At 40.7% G+C, this 21,909-nt stretch overlaps 1 protein-coding gene across 3 annotated transcripts; it reads left to right on the top strand.

Annotated features, from left to right (window-relative positions):
• Nucleotides 1-6,721: 6,721 nt before the first annotated feature.
• Nucleotides 6,722-20,514, top strand: Nudt12 (nudix hydrolase 12). 3 transcript variants are annotated; one of them, XM_027397733.2, is made up of 8 exons: nt 6,731-6,838; nt 8,510-8,710; nt 9,183-9,394; nt 10,013-10,602; nt 11,862-12,029; nt 13,299-13,412; nt 16,353-16,552; nt 17,743-20,514. In XM_027397733.2, exons 3-8 carry the CDS (start codon nt 9,189-9,191, stop codon nt 17,851-17,853), a joined length of 1,389 nt encoding a protein of 462 aa, XP_027253534.1. In that variant the 5' UTR covers nt 6,731-6,838; nt 8,510-8,710; nt 9,183-9,188; the 3' UTR covers nt 17,854-20,514. The 3 variants fall into 3 exon arrangements, with proteins under 3 accessions (XP_027253533.1, XP_027253532.1, XP_027253534.1); XM_027397732.2 differs by lacking the exon at nt 8,510-8,710 and having other exon boundaries at nt 6,722-6,838; nt 9,187-9,394; XM_027397731.2 differs by lacking the exon at nt 8,510-8,710 and having other exon boundaries at nt 6,722-6,838.
• Nucleotides 20,515-21,909: the final 1,395 nt, after the last annotated feature.

The raw sequence follows: 21,909 nt of genomic DNA, 5'->3' as shown, positions 1-21,909 counted from the left end.
GTTGACATGAGCTGATCCTGTCATGGACCGCAGAATCTGATCCATGGGAAAATGGCAAAGCCTTCCCTCCAGGTGTGAGACTCAGAGGGATGGCAGAGTCTTCATTTGGTCCATGTGCAAAAGTTCATAGTGTTTGTAGTAAAAGTCCACCATAGTGTCCCTCCTCTGCTTGCTCTTGACTTTCAGGCTGCTCCCCTAGAGATGAGCTAACCCTGCTACTTTGTTCAGATTTAGGTAATAACACCACCTCCCTGGTCAACTGTATGTGATTCATACTGAGCTCCCCACCGCTACAGTTTCTCTGTTAGGGAGCCTCATCCACCTGAACCCTGCTTTTCTGTGTCCTGGCATCTGTGTGTGCTCGTCTTTTCTTCATCAAGATTCACTAGACCCAGTATACATTAAAGGAGGTTTATTAGGAGAGATATCAATTACGAAAGAGGCAGGTGGCTGCCAAGGCTGCTCCAAGGATCCTCCCAGGCTGTTTCCAGTGACCTGGCCAGCAGCAAGAGAGCTAGCACCTCTCTGCACCAGCCTAAATCCTCCCCTCTGGTTTGCACCAGTGACCACGCTCAAACAGCATGGTCAGCACCACAGTTGTGTAGTTAAATCTACAGGAGGGCACATTGGATACAGCAAGTGACACCACAACAAGGACAAGGATGTGGACACTGCCTATAGGAAGCTCTTATCAGTTAGATGGTAGGTGGGGGACATGCCCAAGGCAAGCACTTTTAGAGGAAGAAAGAAACGGGAAAGGAAGAAACCAGAGGAAGAAAGCGGGGGCAGAGGATCAAATACAAGCAGAGAGAAGCACATTTTAGTTCATGGCTGTCAGAAAAATGAGACAAGCAGAATCTAGACATAGGCAATCATATGTCAGCACTGTGGGAGATTTGGAGAAACTATGGATGCAGAGTCAAAACATTACAGGTCAATCAATTCTTAGATTATGTTCAGAAGACACTCTGGTTTCCAGAAGAGGCTGTAGAGTTTTGTTTTGTTTTGTTCTGTTTTTCTCTCTTTGCTCTTTGGGTGCCTACCACCCAGCTCCCAAATAAATATACATGGACTTATTCTTACTTATGAATGCCCAGCCTTAGCTTGACTTGTTTCTATCCAAATTTTCTTAACTTAAATTATCCTGTCTACATTTTGCCTCTGGGCTTTTATCTTTCTCTATTTTATATATCTTTTTTCCTTCATACTCTTGCTAACTATGTGGCTAGGTGGCTGGTCCCTGGCATCCTTCTCTCCTTCTCCTCTCAAACATCTCTCTCTGTCTCTGTCTCTCTATCTCTCTGTGTCTCTTTCTTCCTATCTCCTTGTTCTTCTATTTATTCTCTCTGCCTGGCAGCCCTGCCTAACCCTCTCCAACTCTTTATTAGACCAATCAGATATTTTAGACAGGCAAAGTAAAACAGCTTCACAGAGTTAAACAAATGTAACATACAAGAATGCAACACGTCTTTGTATCACTAAACAAATATTCCACAGTATAAACGAATGTTACACTAATTAAAATAATATAATATGCACAAGGAACAGTGCATTTGGTCACTTGGGGAAGAATAGGACAAGAGCTGGGGGTACATTCAGGGATGAATAACCTAAACATGCTCCCGTTCTTTCTTCCAGTTTATAGACCCTTATATTGTGATCCATGGATGCCCAGCCCCTACCTCTCAGGACAGCAGGCTTGCCAGATGGGTCCCAAAAATCTTTCTCTTAAGATTACAAAGAATCAGCCACTTATCCACAGGTAGTGACTCAGGTGCTTGTCCCAACATGCCTGATGCCGCAAATGCTGACCCTGAGGAGAATGTTTAGGAGGGCAAAGCTACCAACCCATGGCAATATTGCCCCTTGAGTCTGGGCCATGGATATGTTCAAGGCAGAGCAACCTCAATCCTTCCAGAAGGCCTACTGTAGGAGAGATTAGGGGGAAAATATTGATGGTTGGACAGCTTACCCATATTTGAACAACCTGAACTAAATCCCCTGGGAGATATCCTGAATTTCTATGAGACTGTACCTTTCCAATCACTAAGATCAAACAGTCCTACCTGTTCTCTGGGTCTCCTGCTCCATTTAACAAAGGGCTTGTTCAGAGAGTCCTCAGTAACACACCCTGGCCTCCCTCTGAGTTAAGCTTGCCAAAATTTTCCATCCACCCAGGGCTCTAACTGTTATTTAAAATTGGGCGTATAGCATTATGTCAGGACCAAGAGCAGCGTAATTTCTACACAATGGAATTTCTACAACCCCAGACATGCTTCTAGGTACCAATTACAAGACTGCCCTACCGACAAATTACAAATTACACAGGCCTACCAACAAATTAGTATAGCTGTCTAGAGGGCATGCAAACTTGCCCACTGAAAGGAAAAGGCCATGTCATCCACTGATATTCACCAGGGCCTGGAACAGTTGTACACAGGTTTTATGGCCCAGCTCTTATAAGTTACAGGGCTCCTTATGAAGAACCTAGAGAGGAAAAGTTGCTTATGAAGCAACTGGCTTTTGAAAATGCTAACGAGACTTGTAAGGAGGCCCTCAGGAGTCTCTATAAATGCTTGAATGTCCCAAAGATGATTGGGTTGTGTGCCAATATAGGTCCTAGCCACTGTCAAGGTCCGTAGCTCTCTCAACTACCCTTAAGGAGGTTGTATGCCTTGAGGGAACAAGTGGTATTTGTTATGAATGTGAAGAAACAGGGCATTTTTGCCAATGAGAGCTACCATGAGGATTTCAAATTTAAAAAGAAGCAGGGCCTTGTATCTCCCAGATGGTCCAAACAGCCCTGTGCCTGAGATTTCAGGGAGAATCCACTGGGATAATGAAAGCTACACACAAAGGAATATTCATAGAAAACCTCTGGGAAAGCTGAAGAAACAGCCTCTGTGGCCTGCCCTGGCCCAATCAAACAGTAGGGATTAGCACCCTACAGAACCCCACAAAACACCAGGGCAGATAGATGACCCTCAGCCACCAAAGTGACCATTCATCATCTCTATCAGGCAACATCAGTTGGTGGGGGATTGAACCTCAGTTCCACTAATCAATTCATCACAAGCCCTAACATGGGGACCCAAGCCATCCCTACTGGAGTATTCAGGCTCTTGTTGCCAGGTGTACTAAGACTTGGGGTGTGTATGGGGTAAATTGACTGCTGCCACTGTTTTGGTGGAGAAACAGTTAAAAGCTGGGTACATAGAATGGCCCAGTGTCTCCCTATCTCAACCTGCAGATCTCGATGTAGCTCTCTACTGTTCCAGTGCCACGTGTGCCACCCTGCTCCCCACCATGATGACGATGGGCTAAACCTCTGAAGCTGTAAGCAAACCCTCCAGGTATGGGCTAAAAGCCATCTTCATTCTAGTATCTATGTAAAATTATAGAGGAGAACACTGTATTCTCTCAAAAGCTAGAAATTTGCAAGAATTGTCTCCAAACACTTCATGCTTACCAAAAACTTTTGGGTGATATTAATTGGTCCAGACTCCAGCTTAACCTTACCACCCAGGGACTTTCTTCTCTTCTTCCAAATTTTAAAAGAAGGCACCAACCCCTTTTATCCACATCATCTTGCTTCTGGGGCTAGGACGGCTCTAACTGCAGTGGCAGGGGCTCTGTCCCATAGTGTAGTGTAAAACTGGAACTTGCTCAGACTCTTTATTAGCAATCCTAATATTGACTATGACCCTTACTGAGGTACTTTGCAATGGCAACACGTTTTGGGACATTCTCCCTCCATAGCACTTACTATTACTAGGACTAGGTGGCAAAATTTATCTTAAGGGAGCACAAATGCATTAAAGAAATGCTAGGTAAAATAACACTGGCTTACCATGGGCAGTTTGATTCTCATCTTCCCATGTCTAACACACTATACTTTGCATCCACTCAAGGGCTTGTTTTCCCCAAAGTCACACAATCTCAACACTTGCTTCAGCTAACACTGTCTATAGAGAGGATTCTGCCAACCTCATAGCTGCTCACTACTCTTTCTCAGGTTCTAAAGTAAAATGTAAATCCCATACCTCAGGTCAAAGAGCAGAACTCTCTGCAGTTTGCATGGCTTTAGAAGATTTTTCCTTTTCTCCCATCAATATTTACAGTGACAGTCCCTGTGTAGTGAGAGTAATGCAAGCCTTGGAGATAGCCTATATTTGCTGGACCCAGGATCAACAGTGATACCATCTTTTCCATTGGACTCAGAAACTCTTGCATCACCATCAGAGTTCTTGCTACAATGGTCATATTAATTTGCACTTGGTTCTCCCTGACCACGGGCTGACAGTAATACACAAGACAATACCTTGCCCTTGAGGTCTCTATTATGCTTCCCTGTCACTATGCAGTCCACCGTAATACAAGCTCACAATAATCATGCTTTCCCTTTACCATTAAAATGCCCCCTTCTTTTTTAATGCCCCTTTTTAAATGTTCTCCTGAGAACAGGCTAGGCAAATAGTTAAGTAATGCACCCCCTGCTGGTCTGTGCACCTCAAGACAGAACTGTGTCCATGCCTCAACTCTTGTACATTTCAAAACTTCCGTGCCCAACATAAAATAGTTCATGATACAGGTATTCCTTACAGCCCACAAGGACAGGCTGGCAGAGAAATAGTCCATGGATGTTTCAAACAATAATTAGAAAGGCTAAAAGGGGAAGAATTCCCTACCCCTCCCAATTCTTTAAACAAGGCCTTGTTTACATTAAATTTCTTAAGCCATACAGAGGATTATCTCACTGCTTCAGAACAACACTGGTTGTCAAGGGACAAGAGCAAAACCTATGAACAAAAATGGTTTGTCTCGTTCCCCAGGCTGTTGTTGTAGTGAGGTGATGCTTGTATTTTTCTTGAAGGTTTGGAACAGCCACATAGGGTACCTTCAAAGCCTATAAATATTCATGGATCCATTGAAAAGGCTGAGAGTGAAGTTCATAGGAGAACCTAAAGGGTGGCCACTGAAGCTCTTAGGGCAGTCTCAGAGGAGGAGGCTTCCTGAGAGAACTACAAGAAAGAGGTTGTCACCAACAACCAGGAGAACAAAGCCTGGAACTGGGAAATATCTAGCAGCTATATTTCTGCTGTGACTCGTAATTATATCCGCCTTACTTACTTTTCTAGTACTGTGAAGAAACACCATGACAAAGGGAACTTAAAGAAGAAAGAGTTGATTGGAGAGAGGGGTTACTTATAGTTTCTACAGATGGGTCCTAAGCATCATGGTGGGAAGCATGGCAGGAGGCAGACAGGCAGGGCACTGGAGCCATAGCTGAGGGCTTGCATACTTAGCTTTAGGTAGGGGGCATCTGTGCCGGCAGAGAAGGCTAATTGGGAATGGCATGGTCTTTGGAAACTTCAAATTTCACTTCCAGAGAAATATGCCCTCTAATAAGGCTGCACCTCCTAATCTTTCATAATGAGTTCTACCAACTGGAGACCAAGTATTCAAATGTATGAACCTGGGAGTGGGGCTTTTTTCTTCAAACCACCACAACAGCTAGTCACAGAAATAAGCATAGGACAAAATTTGAGAAACAGTCATGGCAGTATAGATGGATAGTAAGTTGTAGCTCAGCAGTTGTGTTTACCATGCACAAGGGAGGCTCTGGGCTCAGTCCCAGTTTGAGCATCACACATGGACTGTCAACGGATATATGAAATATTTATGTAAGAGCCTAGAAAGCAATAGTTAGTCTCAAGATACTCCTCAGTGGTTGCTGAATGACAGAGACAATTCCCTGGTTTGGGAATTAGAAGGCCCATAAACACCAAGCTTCTCAAAGAGTCACATGACTTTTGTAGGCTTTGGAAGATGAAATCATAGGAAATTAAATTCATAAAAGCAACAACCTTGTATTGCAGGTGTCATCTCTGGTCCCAAGAGTATTTCATGCATTACCATATGTAAGCCTATAATCCGGCATGGAAGCGCCACACACCATTTTGTAAGGACTACATAACAAGTATGCAGACTCTGTGACGGCATTTCCCATATAATGTGAACCGAGGTTTTTACAGAGTCCAGTTTGTGGAAAGTGATGTACGAGAAAATAAGTTGGAAGACACTTAGCACTGCTTCAGAATAAAGTCCTGAAAGATTACAGCAGTTGTGTAATATTTTATAATATTTAATATTATAATATTTTAAAACTTAAATATGGTCAAGCGGTGGCGACGCACGCCTTTGATCCAAGCAGAGATAGACACAGGAGGATCTTTGTGAGTTCAAGGCCAGCTTGGTCTACAGAGTGAGTTCTGGGACAACCTCTGAAGCTACAGAGAATCCTTGTCTGGAAAAACGAAAACAAAAACTTGAATATGAAAAAAATCGGGAAGATAAATAAAATGAAAGTAAACGGATAAAAAAACTAGACATAGTCCTAACCTAATGTGTGAACAGATTGTAACATTTTATACAACACTTTTGAAAACTCAACGACACTGAACTGTATTGCAGCATATGAAAGAAAGTTGGCGAGCCGGATGAGAAATACTGCAAGACAAGATGATTTGCCCAGATCATCATCACATCATCAACTCTTTTCTCCGCACACCTCCACCTGGGGGAAGAATTAGCAGCGTTCTTTCCCACTGTCAGTGAGAAGTCCAAGTCCCTACCCCACCCCATACCACCCCACCCCGCCCCAATCTCCAGCCGTGCACAGTGGGTGGCCTTTAAACTACATCTCCCATAAAGCTGTGCGGGGACGGTGGCCGTCCGCCGGAAGTCCCGAAAGCTATCTCCAGGGCAGGGAGCAGTGAGAGCTGAGTTTGCCCACGGAGTCCTGCGTCGCGGTCGCGGTTTCTCTGGCCACACTTGGGTTAGTAGCCCCAGCGGCCCGAGACCTTCCAGGGCGTGCTGTCCCTGGGCGTCCCTGGCGGGCTGGTGGCGCAGCCTGGCAGGGGCTTGGAGGGCGCAGGCGCGGGACGCGGACCTGTGGCTGCTGCGTGCGGGCCACAGCTGCTGAGCTTGCCAGCCAAGTTTCCGTGGGCTGAAGCAAACTCCCTGGGATGCGTCCCTGCTTGACAGAAGGAATCGAGCAATAGAAGAAAAAGTAACTGCTCAAGGCGTTTGGCCTGCTGGCGTGGGCTGTCTGGGGGTTAAACTGGCCTTGACAGCCCAGCGAGTGTAGACGTTACGAAGTGATGGTTGGTGGCTTCGTGGTCAGGGCCACCCTGACGCCCTAATGTATCCTGCTGGAGCCGTGCCGGGCAGGTCTAGGGCCCCAGGTTACTTACTTAGTAAAAATGAATGTTGGTGTGGTTAAAATCAGCGCCTTTAAAACTCTTCTGATTGCCCTCTGGGAATAGCATCGCAAAGCAGGGGCAAGGCTCTCCCTCTCCGCTGCCCTCCCAGCCTCGCCCTGCCACAGGGAAGAAATGATGCACAGGTCCCGCAGCGCCTTCCCTGGAAGGCGACCCGGTGGTACTTCTAAATGACGTTTACATTGAGAAAGCTAAAGCACAGGGGGCTTGTGTTTTTTACTTCTTAGTCCCCAGGGTGTTTTGTGCGTACCTATTGCTTTGATGGCAGTGTGTGGCACAACATGTTTGTGTGGCCAGGGTTGCAGGCACCCGGGGTGATCTGTGAGGACATCGAAGGAGTGACCTGAACTCTGCAACCATGACCTCTGAACAGGGAACAGTGAAGCACGCAAAGTAAACTTCCCTGGAGAAACTCCCTGCAGCAGGAGCTTGTGCATGTGATTTAAGAGAAAGGGACTTTGGAAGACACGTAGCAGCGCTTCATATTAAGTCCTGTAATATTACTACCATGGCCACGATATTTTAAAGTATTTTTAAACTTCAGTATGAAAAAAGTGGGGAAATAAGTAAAGTGAATACGGTCAAAGGAAACTGATAGATGTAGAGGTTACTCCTGGCTTCGGGGCGAACACATTTTAAACAAGTTTCTTGAGTTACCTTAGACAGCTTTAAGCCATTTTTATTTATTTTATAATTTAATTTCTACATTCCAACCTCAGTTCTTCCTCTCAACTTAGTGTGCCAGGCTTCGTTGACTCCCCCTGGGAGGTGGTACCCTTTGAGAGGAGTGGAATGGGGGTGGGGCATGGGTGGGAGGAAGAACTGTGGTTGGAATGTAAAATGAAATTAAACTATTTATAAATAACAGAAGGCAGGGGCAGGAAAGCGGATCCCAAATCAGCAAGTTGATCTTTGACAGATTATTTTCCTCAACTTTGTACCGACTACACTGAAGGTTTAACTAGCCTGATTGCTATTTCAAAATCCAAAAGATAAGACTTGCAGTAGAACTAAGAAGAAAGAATATTTTCTGGTTAACAGATAGCTGAAACACAAACCATATTTTTTCAGTCTGTAGTTTGCTTTGCTTTGGGTTTTTTTTTTTTTTTTTTGCATAACTCTGTATTACAAATTAAGAACTACAAATTTAAGACCAGGGCGTCCCTTTGTTTACAACAAAACAATATCAGGGCAGTTGAGGTTAATCATTTTAAAAATTGCTTCAGGGACTACAGAGTGGCCAACAAAACCTGCATCATCATCATCTAATTTGTGACAAGGATAACATTGCAGTGCAAAGAGACAAAGATAATTTCAAGGATGGTGCTGACTCATGCATTATCCACGAATGAAAAATCCTGACCTAGTCTACCTCACACCGTGAACAAAACTCAGTACCATATGGATTGCAAAATTAATTATGGAAGGTTAGCCAGTAAATTGTTTTTATGTGAAGTTTTAAAAGCTCTTGAGTAACTGTAGAGCCATAATTTTTGAGAGATGACATCTATGACATAGTATAGGATACTTCTTATCATCTGCTGAAACATCTGCCTCTAATGTCACCTGCTCTAACCCTGTCCCGCCATGTTTCTCTGTCCTCAGATCCCCACTCCTTTTTACTGTGTTGTTACTGCCCCCTCTACCATCCCAAGCTCCAAGCTCCACATCTAAGAGTAGCTTCCCACCTACTCTTAGGCACATACATTAAATTATGATTCTCGACTGATAACATTTTCAGAGTCTACATGGCAATAGCAGTTGTCCGTGAGTTATCTTTTGATGGGTGTAGGTTTGGAAACTTACGTTGTCTCCAAGGTCATCTCTTAAATATATATCATCCATCCAGGCAAAAAGCAACAGCAAGTAAGGTTTTCCTTGTTTTTTGTTTGTTTTAAGGAAGAAATGTCATACGAAAAAGGAAATCCAAAGCGGGAAATCATTTCCAAACTCCACTGTTCCGCTGCAGAAGGGGATGTTGCCCAGTTGGCAGGGATACTCAGTCATTCTCCATCCCTGCTCAACGCAACCTCTGAAAATGGCTGGACCGCCTTAATGTATGCGGCACGGAACGGGCATCCTGATGCTGTCCAGCTTCTGCTTGACAAAGGGTAAACACCTTAGGGCTGTACCACCTCAAAGGGTTTGTGCTTTAATCTCTGCTATCATGTCCTTTCACGTTGTCCTTTCATGGATTTTTATTGATGGGCTAGTAAATAGCTCAATGCTCAGGGTTTTGTTTTGTTTTTGTTTGTTTTTGTTTTTGGTCAGTGTTAGAAATTGAACACAAGTCTTCATGTATGTCAGGCAAGGTCTCTCACTCAGAGCTACATTTGAGAAATAGTTTAGAGAATAATTTCTTCATTGGGAAGTTAACCCTTCTTACTTTTTCAAAGAAAATGTCTCTGAGGAGTTTAATGTCTTTCTTCTATATAAAAAGGGTGAGTCTCCGCATGGCTACCATGGAGTATATAGAATGTTTGCATTTCTTTGTGACACAGAGAGACACGTTTTCATTTTATTTAAATGTCTACCATCATTAACCTTTGTTTCTTACAATTGTTACATGGTTCTTTTAACCTTCAGTAGTAAACTATGCACCAAATGATGAAAAAGAAAAACAAAAAACATAAAATAGTAGGGCTATATATGTATCTTGCTAAAATAAACACAAGAGAAAGATTTTATTTCTCATTTTGTTTTCCTCCCCATTGTTTTCTTCTGTCTAGATGTGACAGGTCACTTGTCAACAAGTCACATCAAACTGCGCTGGATATCGCTGTATTTTGGGGTTATAAGCACATAGCTAACATGTTAGCTAATGCAAAAGGTGGGAAGAAGCCTTGGTTCCTAACCAGTGAAGTAGACGAATGTGAAAATTATTTTAGCAGAACACTACTGGACCGGAGGAGTGACAAAAGAAATAATTGTGACTGGCTGCAAGCTAAAGAGAGCCACCCAGCCACCATTTATATCCTTTTCTCAGACCTAAACCCCCTGGTTACTCTGGGTGGCAACAAAGAGAGTTCCCAGCAGCCGGAAGTCAGGCTCTGCCAGCTGAACCATGCAGATGTAAAGGATTTCTTGGCGCACCCTGAGAAGATCACCTTGGTGTTCCTTGGAGTAGAACTCGAGATGAGAAAGGGGTGGCGTAAGAATACTGAAGGCGTCCCAGAGGAAGACGAGGATGGTCTGGTTGCTTGGTTTGCTCTCGGCATCGAACCTGTCGCCGCTGAAGAGTTTAAGCAAAGACATGAAAACTGTTATTTTCTGCACCCTCCGATGCCGGCTCTTTTGCAGCTGAAAGAAAAAGAAGCCGGTGAGGAAAGGAAATGCTCGCCTGTGTGGTTATCTGCCTGGCTTATAAGCGAGTTTGGAGGGGGGTTCTGTGTGTGTGTGTGTGTGTGTGTGTGTGTGTGTGTGTGTGTGTGTGTGTGGTTTTCTGTGTGTGTGTGTGTGTGTGTGTGTGTGTGTGTGTGTGTGTGTGGTTTTCTGTGTGTGTGTGTGTGTGTGTGTGTGTGTGTGTGGTTTACACACCCAGGACACTCTTCCTTCCAGCTCTGGCAGCAGTTTCAGTCAGCCAAGCTCAGTTTCCTCCCAGTGAAGCTCCCTGTGTGATGGTTTCTTTAATTCCTCTTCATGTTTGAGTCCCTGATATACTTTGAACACGATGCCAAGGACCTCGATGTTGTGTTTTCTGTTTCTGGGCTTTATAATATCATCAAAAGGAGGGGGGAAGAAAGAGAGAGAGAGGGAGAGAGAGAGTTTTATTCTAAATGCCCATTTATTGCTGCTACCGGAGTAGTGCTTGTCCATCCTCGTGTGTGTGTGTGTGTGTGTGTGTGTGTGTGTGTGCGTGCGTGCGTGCGTGCGTGCGTGCGTGTGTGTGTGTTGTGTGTTTTAAAGAACAATGTTAAAGCTAGCTACTTCATAAAGCACAGATTGTAGGTATATAGATAGAGTGGAGGTAAGGATCCTTACTTAGCACAAGTGGATTCATTGTTGTAGTGTCCAGGAGGCAGGCGGCACATTAGAGTGGTGCTAGTGAAGATAGAGTTTTCACTTGCATATTGAAAATTACATTGAAAGGAAAAATAGCTTTTTTGCATGGCTGCCATAATCTAGCTGTTTGATATTTTTATTTGTGAGATTATTACAATAAAATGTTTAAAACAAAATATAAAACAATGAATAAAATAATGATTCATCATAAAAATAAATACTAGGGGAGGGAGAGGGAACTGGGATTGACATGTAAAACAATCTTGTTTCTAATTTAAATTAAGAAATGGAGAAAAATAAGAAAGAAACATTACCTATATTATATATCAAATATGTTTATCTCTAGGACTTACAGCAAAAAAAAAGTGACCTAAAATCTTGAGCCTTGTATTAAAAGTTATTAAATACTAAAAAGAAAAAATAAAAAGTAAATAAGTAAATAAATAAATACTAAAGCCATTGGCCAAGCAGTAATTCAGAAAACAATGTATATCCTTACGTAGCTTCAAAGCATTGTACCTACACACTGCTCCACATTTGCATGGAAATAAAACTTCCTGTACTTCTTTTTATAAGGGGTTGTAGCTCAAGCAAGATCTGTTCTCGCATGGCATAATCGATACAAGTTCTGCCCAACCTGTGGCAGCGCAACTAAAATCGAAGAAGGTGGCTATAAAAGAGTGTGTTTAAAAGAAAACTGTCCCAGTCTGCATGGCGTCCACAATACATCATATCCAAGAGTTGGTAAGGCTTTTCTTCTTTTGAAGTGTGTGTGTGTGTGTGTGTGTGTGTGTGTGTGAGAGAGAGAGAGAGAGAGAGAGAGAGAGAGAGAGAGAGAGAGAGAGAATGTAAATATGCAGGTGCCCTGTAGACCTGTAGACAGTATCATCCCATTGAGCTGAAGTCATGGTTCACTGAGAACTACCCAATGTGGGTGCTAGGCTATGTACTCTCGTTCTCTCTAAGAGCAGCAAGCACTCTTAACTATTGAGCTGCCTCTGCAGCCCTGTGGCTTTGTTTTTGTTTTTTATTTTGTGCATGGAGGGGGTGTTTATTTTGTTGGTTTGTTGAAAATGAACTCTCAACTACCTGTAATCTTAGGTCAGAAGATAGTCTGGAAAGTTCTGAGGAACTAAAATGCTGACATTTTCATTGAACGTATGTCGTGATTATTGAGTAAAAGACTCATTGTTCACAATTAGTCATGACTGACCTCTGGTTTAATCAGTTCATGAATTTGCTGTGTTGGAAAGCTTCATTTCAAAGCCAGTCAGTGTGACTCCTCTCCATGCAGGGATCATAAAGTCTCAAGTGGTTGAGTTCCTGTTGGAGGCATTCCCCAGCCTTGTGGTTATGCCTCCCCTCCTAGTTACTGCTGTTTCTGCTCTAGCTGGAGAAATCCCATAGTCTAACCCTTAAAATTGCAGAGAAATTAGATAGACTCAGCAGACCCCTGATGAAGTCTCCAGGGAGCAAGTGGCAGCTTACTATTTGATTGCCTAGCCAAGGAATGTTATGTCCTGGCCCTCTTCAGGACCTTGTGAGGAGGGTTTTTTATGTTAATAACTTCTAGAGAAATTAACTGTTTTCCATGTGTTATTATTTCAGTGATCCAAACCTAACTAAAGAGCCACGCTCACTTTCAAAAGCATCTTATTGAGGATTGAGATGAAAGGGGGAAAGGAATTTACCCTACTTTTTTTAGTAAAATGTGAATTTTTCAATGTCCATGATCTACTTTAACTTGTGCCTAGTATAGCCTAAGGACAGAGTAAATGTTGCTAAGATTGGAATTGGGGATGGTAAAATCACCTTCCTCTCACTTACTAAAAATAGGCTGTGCAATTTCTCAGCTGTTTATCAAGCACATCAGAGCAGAAAGGAAGTGTCATATAAACAGGAATCTGGTCCCTGTAAGGATCTTATCCCCACATGGTATTATCGCCTGATGAGTCCAGTTGTATTTCCTGTTACCTGTGTGTCTGTTTGATTTGTTTGCTTGTTTTTAAACAGATCCAGTAGTGATCATGCAGGTTATCCACCCAGATGGAACCAAATGTCTTTTAGGCAGGCAAAAGCGATTCCCCCCAGGCATGTTTACTTGTCTCGCTGGATTTATTGAACCTGGTAAGCCTTTGAAACATCGAATATGAGATATAGCCCACAATAAATGCCATGCTGTAAATGGAAACGTTTAAAAATTTTGCTTCATTTTTCTTAATGCATGTACATACTATGTATGTACTCATGGGTGTATATACATATATATGAAGGTTGCACTGTTAAGGACAGACAACAAGTTTGTCAGTTTTCTCCTTCAATTATGTGTGTCCCAGACTTAAGTCATCCAGCTTGGTGGCAAGTGCTTTTATCTGCTGAGCCACCCAACCAACCCTGAAATACTCAAAACAGTATTTTAACCCAGAAATTTAAGCATTGTAACATTTTCAAATTTTAACAAGTAAGGTAATTTGTTTATTAAAATTTCATATTTGCTTTGTCATACATTGCTTTTGACCAGCAATCCAGGTGGCTTACACCTCTCTCTTCAGTGCTAGATGTAAGTGGCACCCTTTCTAAGGGCTGTATGATTATCCCAGTCATTAGCCTCCATAGCTGCATTCACAGGCATCCTTCCTGACCTTTCCCTACAGTGATCAACACCACCCTGTAATACATACGTATAAATTGTGGACTTTAGTAGCACATTGGTTCTGTAAAATAAAATATTCTCTTTCATCCATTTTTACATGTCAGTCAGAGCCAATGACTCACTTGTAATAGGATTATATTAGGTGTTCCAAAGCAAATGAGTGAACATTTATAGATTAGTAATGTTTAATCTCAGCATTTAGTTTTAGTCTGCACTGTTGGGTAATTATAGTAGTAAACATATATTCCCTGTCACTCAACTGGAAATGCCTGTGTTAAATATTCTGATCCTTTTGCAATCTTATAAAGTGGGCACTGTTGCATCACTTTCACAGGTGGTGGCATTATGCCACAGGGCTGCATAACTCCCCCAGATCACCCCTGTGGAGAAACAATTTAAACCCAGGCAGTCCCACCCCTGAGTCCTTGCAGGATACTAGTCACTGTCTTGCACTGAGAAGGGGATGTGGACACAAAGTACCACTTCTAACAAAGAAGTTATTTGGAATTGATACATTCTGTGAAAGGGAAAATCAGTTTGCCCCAATGGAGTGTCACTGAGCATATCAACCACAACCCAAAAGTAGTTGAGCAACACAAAATTGACTCCATATGTTTTTATTTTGTTTTGGTATTTCTTAGTCGTCGTCGTCGTCTTCTTCTTCTTCTCCTTCTCCTTCTCCTTTTTATTCTTATTCTTATTCTTATTCTTATTCTAATTCTTCTTCTTCCTCCTCCTCCTCCTCCTCCTCCTCCCCATCCTCCTGTCTTTCTTTTTTGTCTATTTTGACTTTTTGTTGTTTTGGTTTTTGCTTTTTTTTGAAAGAAAGAGAGCATGAAGGTGGGTGGGTAAGGAGATGAGGAGGATCTGGGCAGAATTGGGGAGGGAAAATAATATAATCAAAACAGTATATTTATGATTAAATAATTTTTTAAAGTGTAAGCCATTTTTAACTACCAAGTAGTATTTCACATGAGTTTTCTGGTGTATATTCAGCTGTTCTGCTGTGGATATTTAGTTTATTTAAAGATTTCAACTATTGAAAACAATACTGTATGTAGTATTTCTGTTCCGCATTTACAAGAGCTACATCCGGTATATACGTAGAGTAGAATGTCACTGCCTATATTAGCATATTAAACTTTACTAAATGTTTCCAAGTGTCTCTCTAAGTAGTCCCTGATAGCTCACACCCCCCACCAATAGAACATGAATGTTATATTCGTCCATATCTTTGCCACCTTGGAAGTTTCACACTTTGGTATTTGAAAAGATTGTTTGCACTATAGCCCAGATGAGCTTCCAACTTATCCTCTTGCCTTGGCCTACCAAGTGTTGGGATCATAGGCAAGTGTCACCAGGTCCAGCATGGGGTTTTCCTATTTTCAGATTTTATAGTTTGTCCTTCAGAGAGGTACAAAATAGTGTGTCATTCATTGCATGTGTTTCCATTGCTTTACTGATGAAATGTCATTATCAAATGTGCATGACACACGCACCATTCCTTTTCATTGTAGATAATTGTGTCCTTTGTCTGTTTTGTTCCAGTTTCTTAACCTTAGTTAAAATTGATTTTACACATTTATTGTTATTATGGTCTGGCAAACTCTTCTACTAGTCTGTGGCCTATTTTCACTGTGTAATTTGCATAGTAAATACAAGAACTTGTGTATAGAGAATGCATCAATCTATTTGAAATAAAAACTATATTTAAAAATATGTCTCATTAAATACTATTATAAACTTTAAAATTTCTAAACATCCAAATTAATTTTACCTTAAAATATTTTTATTATTTGGACTTTCCCAAATCCAGAACATTCATTCATAGGGAAAAACAATGCTTAGAAAGAATTCATCTTGATTTGAATCCCAAGGTTTTTAAGAAAGCTGATTGTCCTAGTACTTGCTTGTCTGCAACACTAACACTTGGGAAGTAGAGACACTAGACTCAGCAGACAAAGAATAGCCTCAGCTACATAGCAAGTTCAAGGTCAACATGAGCTACTTAAGACCCTATCTCAGAATAAAACCAAAGATTTTTAATGGCGGAGAAAACAAGCCATTTATAAAATTCATGAAATAATTTGCTTATGGAGAGTGATGCTTGAGATAATAAAAATTTTTAACAATGTTTAGGCAACAGTATGTGTAATTGCAGATTTTGGAATTTCTTTTTTACAGAACTGCCAACTTGGGGCTTTTAAGAAATGTAAGTTGATTGTTGGCATTTTGATATTCTAGCTGTGGCCACAGACTTCCGGATGTAACACTTTCTGCCCTTCCAGTCTAGACTTGGCATTCAGTGAATGGGGGCTCTTTCCAGGGTGATTTCAAAATGTTTGAACTGTTTGGGGCTCACAGCATCCAAGCCATGTTGAGCAGCCACTTGTTCCTTTGCCTCATCTGATTAGGGGAGACAATAGAAGATGCTGTGCGGAGAGAAGTAGAAGAGGAAAGTGGAGTCAAGGTTGGCCATGTTGAGTATGTCTCTTGTCAGCCATGGCCAATGCCCTCCTCCTTAATGATTGGTTGTTTAGCTGTGGCAGTGTCTACAGAAATTAAAGTTGACAAGAATGAAATAGAGGATGCCCGATGGTTCACTAGAGAACAGGTAAAGTTCAATTTAATTTCCTTATTCTATCGATTGCTCCCTGATAGTATTGGTTTAGGCATGCAGCAAGGAAGCAGATTTCAGCAAGTGGGATGAATGGCTGCAGCCCCCTCATTATGAATGGATGATGATATCATTGATAATTCCATATAGAAAACGTGCATTGCTGACGTGTCCTGTGAGATTCTCCTAGAATGATGGTTCTCTGCCATTTCAAATTTCACATGTTGTGCTGAGTGAAGAATGAATGATGATCCCTTTTAGTCAACTTAAAGTATTTATATTCATTCAGACATATCAAATATTAATCTCAGATGTTTACATTAAAGCAAATTGCTCTCAACAAATCGGGAAAAACGCTTGAAGTCTTTGAAGCTCTTATGTATTTTGAAAGATAATGCTGAAGCATATGGCTTGCCAAGAATTTGAGTACAATCTACAGTGTGGGTCCCAGGACAGCCTGGACTGCAGAGTGAGACTCCACCTTTTAAAATGTGTATATGTATATATTTTATTGTGTATTATATTTCATATACTATTACATATTGTTCTATCATACATATTTATAAATATTATAAAATATTTTTATATTTCTTATAATGTTTTATAAAATATCTTAATATTAAAATATAAAATATTTTATATCTTTATTTTCTTTTCATATATATGAAATGAAGAATAAAGAAAAGGAAAAAAGAAATATACTGAAGGACAAGACAGACATAGATGTCATTAAATACATAAATATGTCATAATATATTTTCATAAACTTTTTAAAATTACATTTTTAAGTAAAAGAGATAAACTAATGGACTGATTTTGAGGTTTGTTGCTGTTTTTGTTTTCTTTTGTTTTACAAACCCAAAATTTGATTAGAAAAAAGGGACACAATGTAGCACATTAATGATGTAGGATTATTTATGGCTTTGCCCATAATCAAACTGATTTTTGTTTTATAATCATAAAAGAAATTAGATTGTTGTTTCGGGATTGTAGGAAAAGGATTGTAGGGATTGTATACCAAAAAGTTAACTTCATTTGAAGTGCAGAACATGTATTTTGCTTTCATTCATGGCTTTCTTTTATGTGCCTTTCTGGAATGTTAAAAGCTGAAACATTAACTCACTGAAGCAACTAGGAATGTTGTATTACTTGGTCCTCTAATGTGCTGTCTCTCGGTTATGTTTTAGGTTATGGATGTTCTTACCAAAGGGAAGCAGCAAGCATTCTTTGTACCACCAAGCCGAGCTATTGCACATCAATTAATCAAACACTGGGTTAGAATGAACCCCAATCTCTAAATGAAAAATACTAGCATCTGTGGAGTATTATTTAATTTTTAATACTACTTATTTCTCAAATAAGATTAGATCTATTTATTGATCTGTAAATCCTATAACATAAAATTTGGGGGTCTCAAAAGTACTTTACATGTTCTTTCCTTATTAACTACAAAATTCATAGTTTTGTAAATTAGAATGTTGCCTAGGCCTGTAAACATTTTTGTTGTGCTTTACAATTTTATCTCACAAAACTATTTCTACAAAGAAAGATCATGTTGGAATGTAGTGTGTTCTAGAAATGGGATGAACATGAATTCACCTCTTACAAAGACTAGATTTCTTGTTGGAGGAATGCATCAAAATAACTTTAATGAATTTTGAGCTTCGATGTGTATTTAGTCATCTCATGAACATTCTCTTGGCCTAGTGTCCTAGTGACAGTACTGTTATGGTTTTACTTCTAATTTAATCTGACTAGTGTTAAGAATGATTTTATTTTGACAATTTACCCATTACTGATCTCAGAATACAACAGTCATGGGGAGAGAACACATGAACACCAATGATTTTGGGGCCTCACTGTTAAACCCAAGCTAACTACTATATCTGTCTGTTTTACTTCTACTTAAAGTTTTTATTATTTCAAGTGAAGATTCTCCAATTTTCCACAGGACTTTAACATTTTGGAAAGGAATTCTTGAAGGTCGGAAACTAAATCTCAAGTATATTTACGTATTAAAAAAAGCATTGGCTTTAATTAATTTTGTGATGAGGAATGTATTATGTATTTCTTTTGGCAAAAAATATAATAATTCCCATCAGTATTTATGACACTGAAATATGATATCTTGTCTTTGACCTTATTTCATCACATCCTAAGCAACCGTATATGCTTTAGAAATATGCTAAGATCCTAGAGAAAATAAATGCGGTATCTCACAGTTTTACAGTAGACATGTATATTTTACTTGGCTGTTCTGCAGTTGTTTTAACTATATAAATGTACACATTTGGCCTCTTCCCTATTCTGTTCAAACTTGAAGAGATCTTAGGCACAATAATGTTGAACATAATGAATGTAACAGTTTGTAGCAGGCAACTAAGAACTAGTTTTTCCCTGTAAAAGGAAACAGAAGCTACTACCAAAAACATCTATAGAATAGGGGCCTAGAAAAATGGCTGAGTCATTAAGGCACTTGCTGTGTGGTCATGAGGAATGAAGTTCAGCTCCTCTGCACCCATTTAAAGAATGGGGTCCAGAGACATAAATATATAGCCCTGATTTAAGAGGCAGAAACATCAGTATCCTGGGGACTTGTCTAGCCAGTCTAATGAATCAATAAACACAATGAGAGACCGTCTCCAAACACAAGGTGAAAGGCTGGAGGTGGCTCAGTGGTGAAGAACATTTTCTCTTCATTCTTGGGAAGGACCAGTTTGGTTCCCAAGGTCCTCCTCAGTCAGCTCACAGCTACCTGCATCTACAGCTCCATGGCATTCAAGACCATCTTCTGGCCTCCTCAGGCACCTATATGGTGTCTTCCACCTCTACACACACACACACACACACACACACACACACACACACACACACACACACACACACACACACACACACACACCGGAATAGGCTAAAAGGAGTAATGAGAGGAAGAATTAACTTAGCTTATCAAATGTTAATTCAAATGTTTGATGTAGTACTTACATTTTTTAACCTAAATAACACTTTGTCTGAGAATGTATTTCACTAATGAATACTACTAACTAGTTAATGAAAGCTTATTAGAAACAGAACCATAGATCAAACCAAAACCCATACAGGCCATTTAGATACATGGTAAGTTGGAGCTATATAGCTATACTAAAATAATGTACTAGATTATTATGAAACACAATCGACTGAAGTTCATTTTTATTCCAAATGTGCTTCTTACTACCCATAGTGAGTAAATTACTGTTTTAATAATCATTCCTAAATTGTGACCTTGCAGAGGTGAGGAGAGATGTGAATAGTAACACCTGCTACCTTAACCAGTTCTCGAGGGGCGAGCGTCACCCAGGTGTTCCCATGGAAATCACTGTAACAGTGCGTTACCATATATTCTGTTTGTGTATTGTGAGTGCTTTTAATGTTTTGATGAGTTTCTTTGACACAAAAAGAAATTTTAGCCTTCATCGTGTGCATGGAAGATTGTATTTTCCTTTTTACTTTTCTTTGTTTTGTTTTTTTTGAATTGTAATCTCATTGTACCCCAAGAAAGACTCAAAATGACAATCTTTTTTTTTTTTTTCTCTCGAGACAGGGTTTCTCTGTGTAGCTTTGGAGCCTATCCTGGCACTCGCTCTGGAGACCAGGCTGACCTTGAACTCACAGAGATCTGCCTGCCTCTGCCTTGGGATTAAAGGCGTGCGCCACCAACGCCCAATCTTCATACTTCAGCTTCTAAAGTTCTTGGATTACAAGTGTGTCCAACCTTACCTGATGAAAGAACTAAAGTTTGATTTGGGGCAGGGGTGTTGCCTAGTGGTAACATACTTGTGTAAGGCCTCCAAGGCACTAGGTTTCGAACCCAATCATTTAAAAAAAAAAGTCTACTGAAATTTTGAGTTTGCAGTTTGTTGTAAAATGTGCCAACATGTGGGCTTGTGTCATCAATAATTAAAATCAGTCTATCTTAATTCCTTGTCTGCTATGGTCAATATTTGCATTTTTGAATTTTCACTTGTTTATATAGTTTGTGAAGAATGAAAACTCATAGCCTGACATGGCAAAGCAAGCCTATAATTCCTGATAATCAGGCCTGAGGCTAGAGGATTGCAAATTCAAGACCTGCCTGAACTACAGAGTGACACTGAAAGCCCGCTGGACCACTCAGTAAAACCCGGTCTCAAAATAAGGCTTATGAAAAGCGGTTAGGATCTTGCTCAATGGTAGAACACTCAGAGCATCGTGTACTTCAGTCCACAGGAACCTAAACACAGAGAGCAGTGAAAGCTTGCATTGGTGTGAAAACTAGTCAGCCTGTTCAAGGTCCAGACAGAGCTGAGTGAAGAGACAGAGAATGCAACGGGTGAGGCTGTGAGATAGAAGGAAGAAATCTAAGCTTCCATGCCGCAAGGGCGTACGGGAGCTGGGATGTGTTGAGGAATCAGAGGCTCTGCCTAGTGTTGGCAAAAAGTTGTTGAGTAGGCAAGAACTGCAGAAAGTAATTGTGAAAATAAATACAAAAAGCAACCTTTCCCTCTTCTATACCATCCGTTGTATTCTTCCTTCTCCAAATACTAGGGTAGAAATCAAAATGGCTTCTAAAGTCAACACTTGTTTTCTGTTTTGAAATCTTTTTATGGTTTCATACGTGTGTGTATATAATGAATTTTAGCCATTTTCTGTCCCAGGTCCTGTCTTTCCCCACCCCCATCTGTAACAAGTACTCCTCCTCTTTTCATATTCTATTTTGTGTGTGACCCATGAGTTTAATCATTAGAGTGGTTCGGATGATCTTGAGGGGGAGGATCTATACTGGAGTGTGGGCACCCTCTGCCCCTACCCACCAACCCCACCCCCAGCTAACATTAACTGCCAGTAGGCCCTCCAGGAGCGGTAAAGCCTCCTGGCGCACTCTCCATCTATGCTGCAAACTGGCTAACTTTTGTACAGACTTCTGTCGTGTATAATAGATTTTCACATAATTCTTTGTGGTTATTTAAATACAAATGGTCAAAGACAACATGGGAAAATATGAAATCAGCAACCTGAATTCCTGATTGGAAAGGATTTATTTTCAGCTGTAGAATAAGCATCTAGGGCTGGAGGGACAGCTCAGCCACTAAAGGCTAGACTCACAACCAACACTATAAGAATAAGCATCTAGACGTATTACCCGGACCAGCACGTAGGTGGCTTGTTCTATTCATGCACACAACCGAAGGAACATACAGCTATTCTTTTATAGCAGTAGCACTGTGGGCTTTTTTTCTGTTCCTTCCAGACTGTATTTCACATTTTATTGCTCAGGGAACCCGAAGCAACAATCAATGGGCCTGTCTCCCTTTCACAAGTCCCATGATAGTACT

This window comes from Cricetulus griseus, chromosome 2 (assembly GCF_003668045.3).
Source record: "Cricetulus griseus strain 17A/GY chromosome 2, alternate assembly CriGri-PICRH-1.0, whole genome shotgun sequence".
Classification (NCBI taxonomy): Eukaryota; Metazoa; Chordata; class Mammalia; order Rodentia; family Cricetidae; genus Cricetulus; species Cricetulus griseus.
Note: the sequence above shows the minus strand (reverse complement) of the source record. Positions and strands in the feature narration are given on the sequence as shown.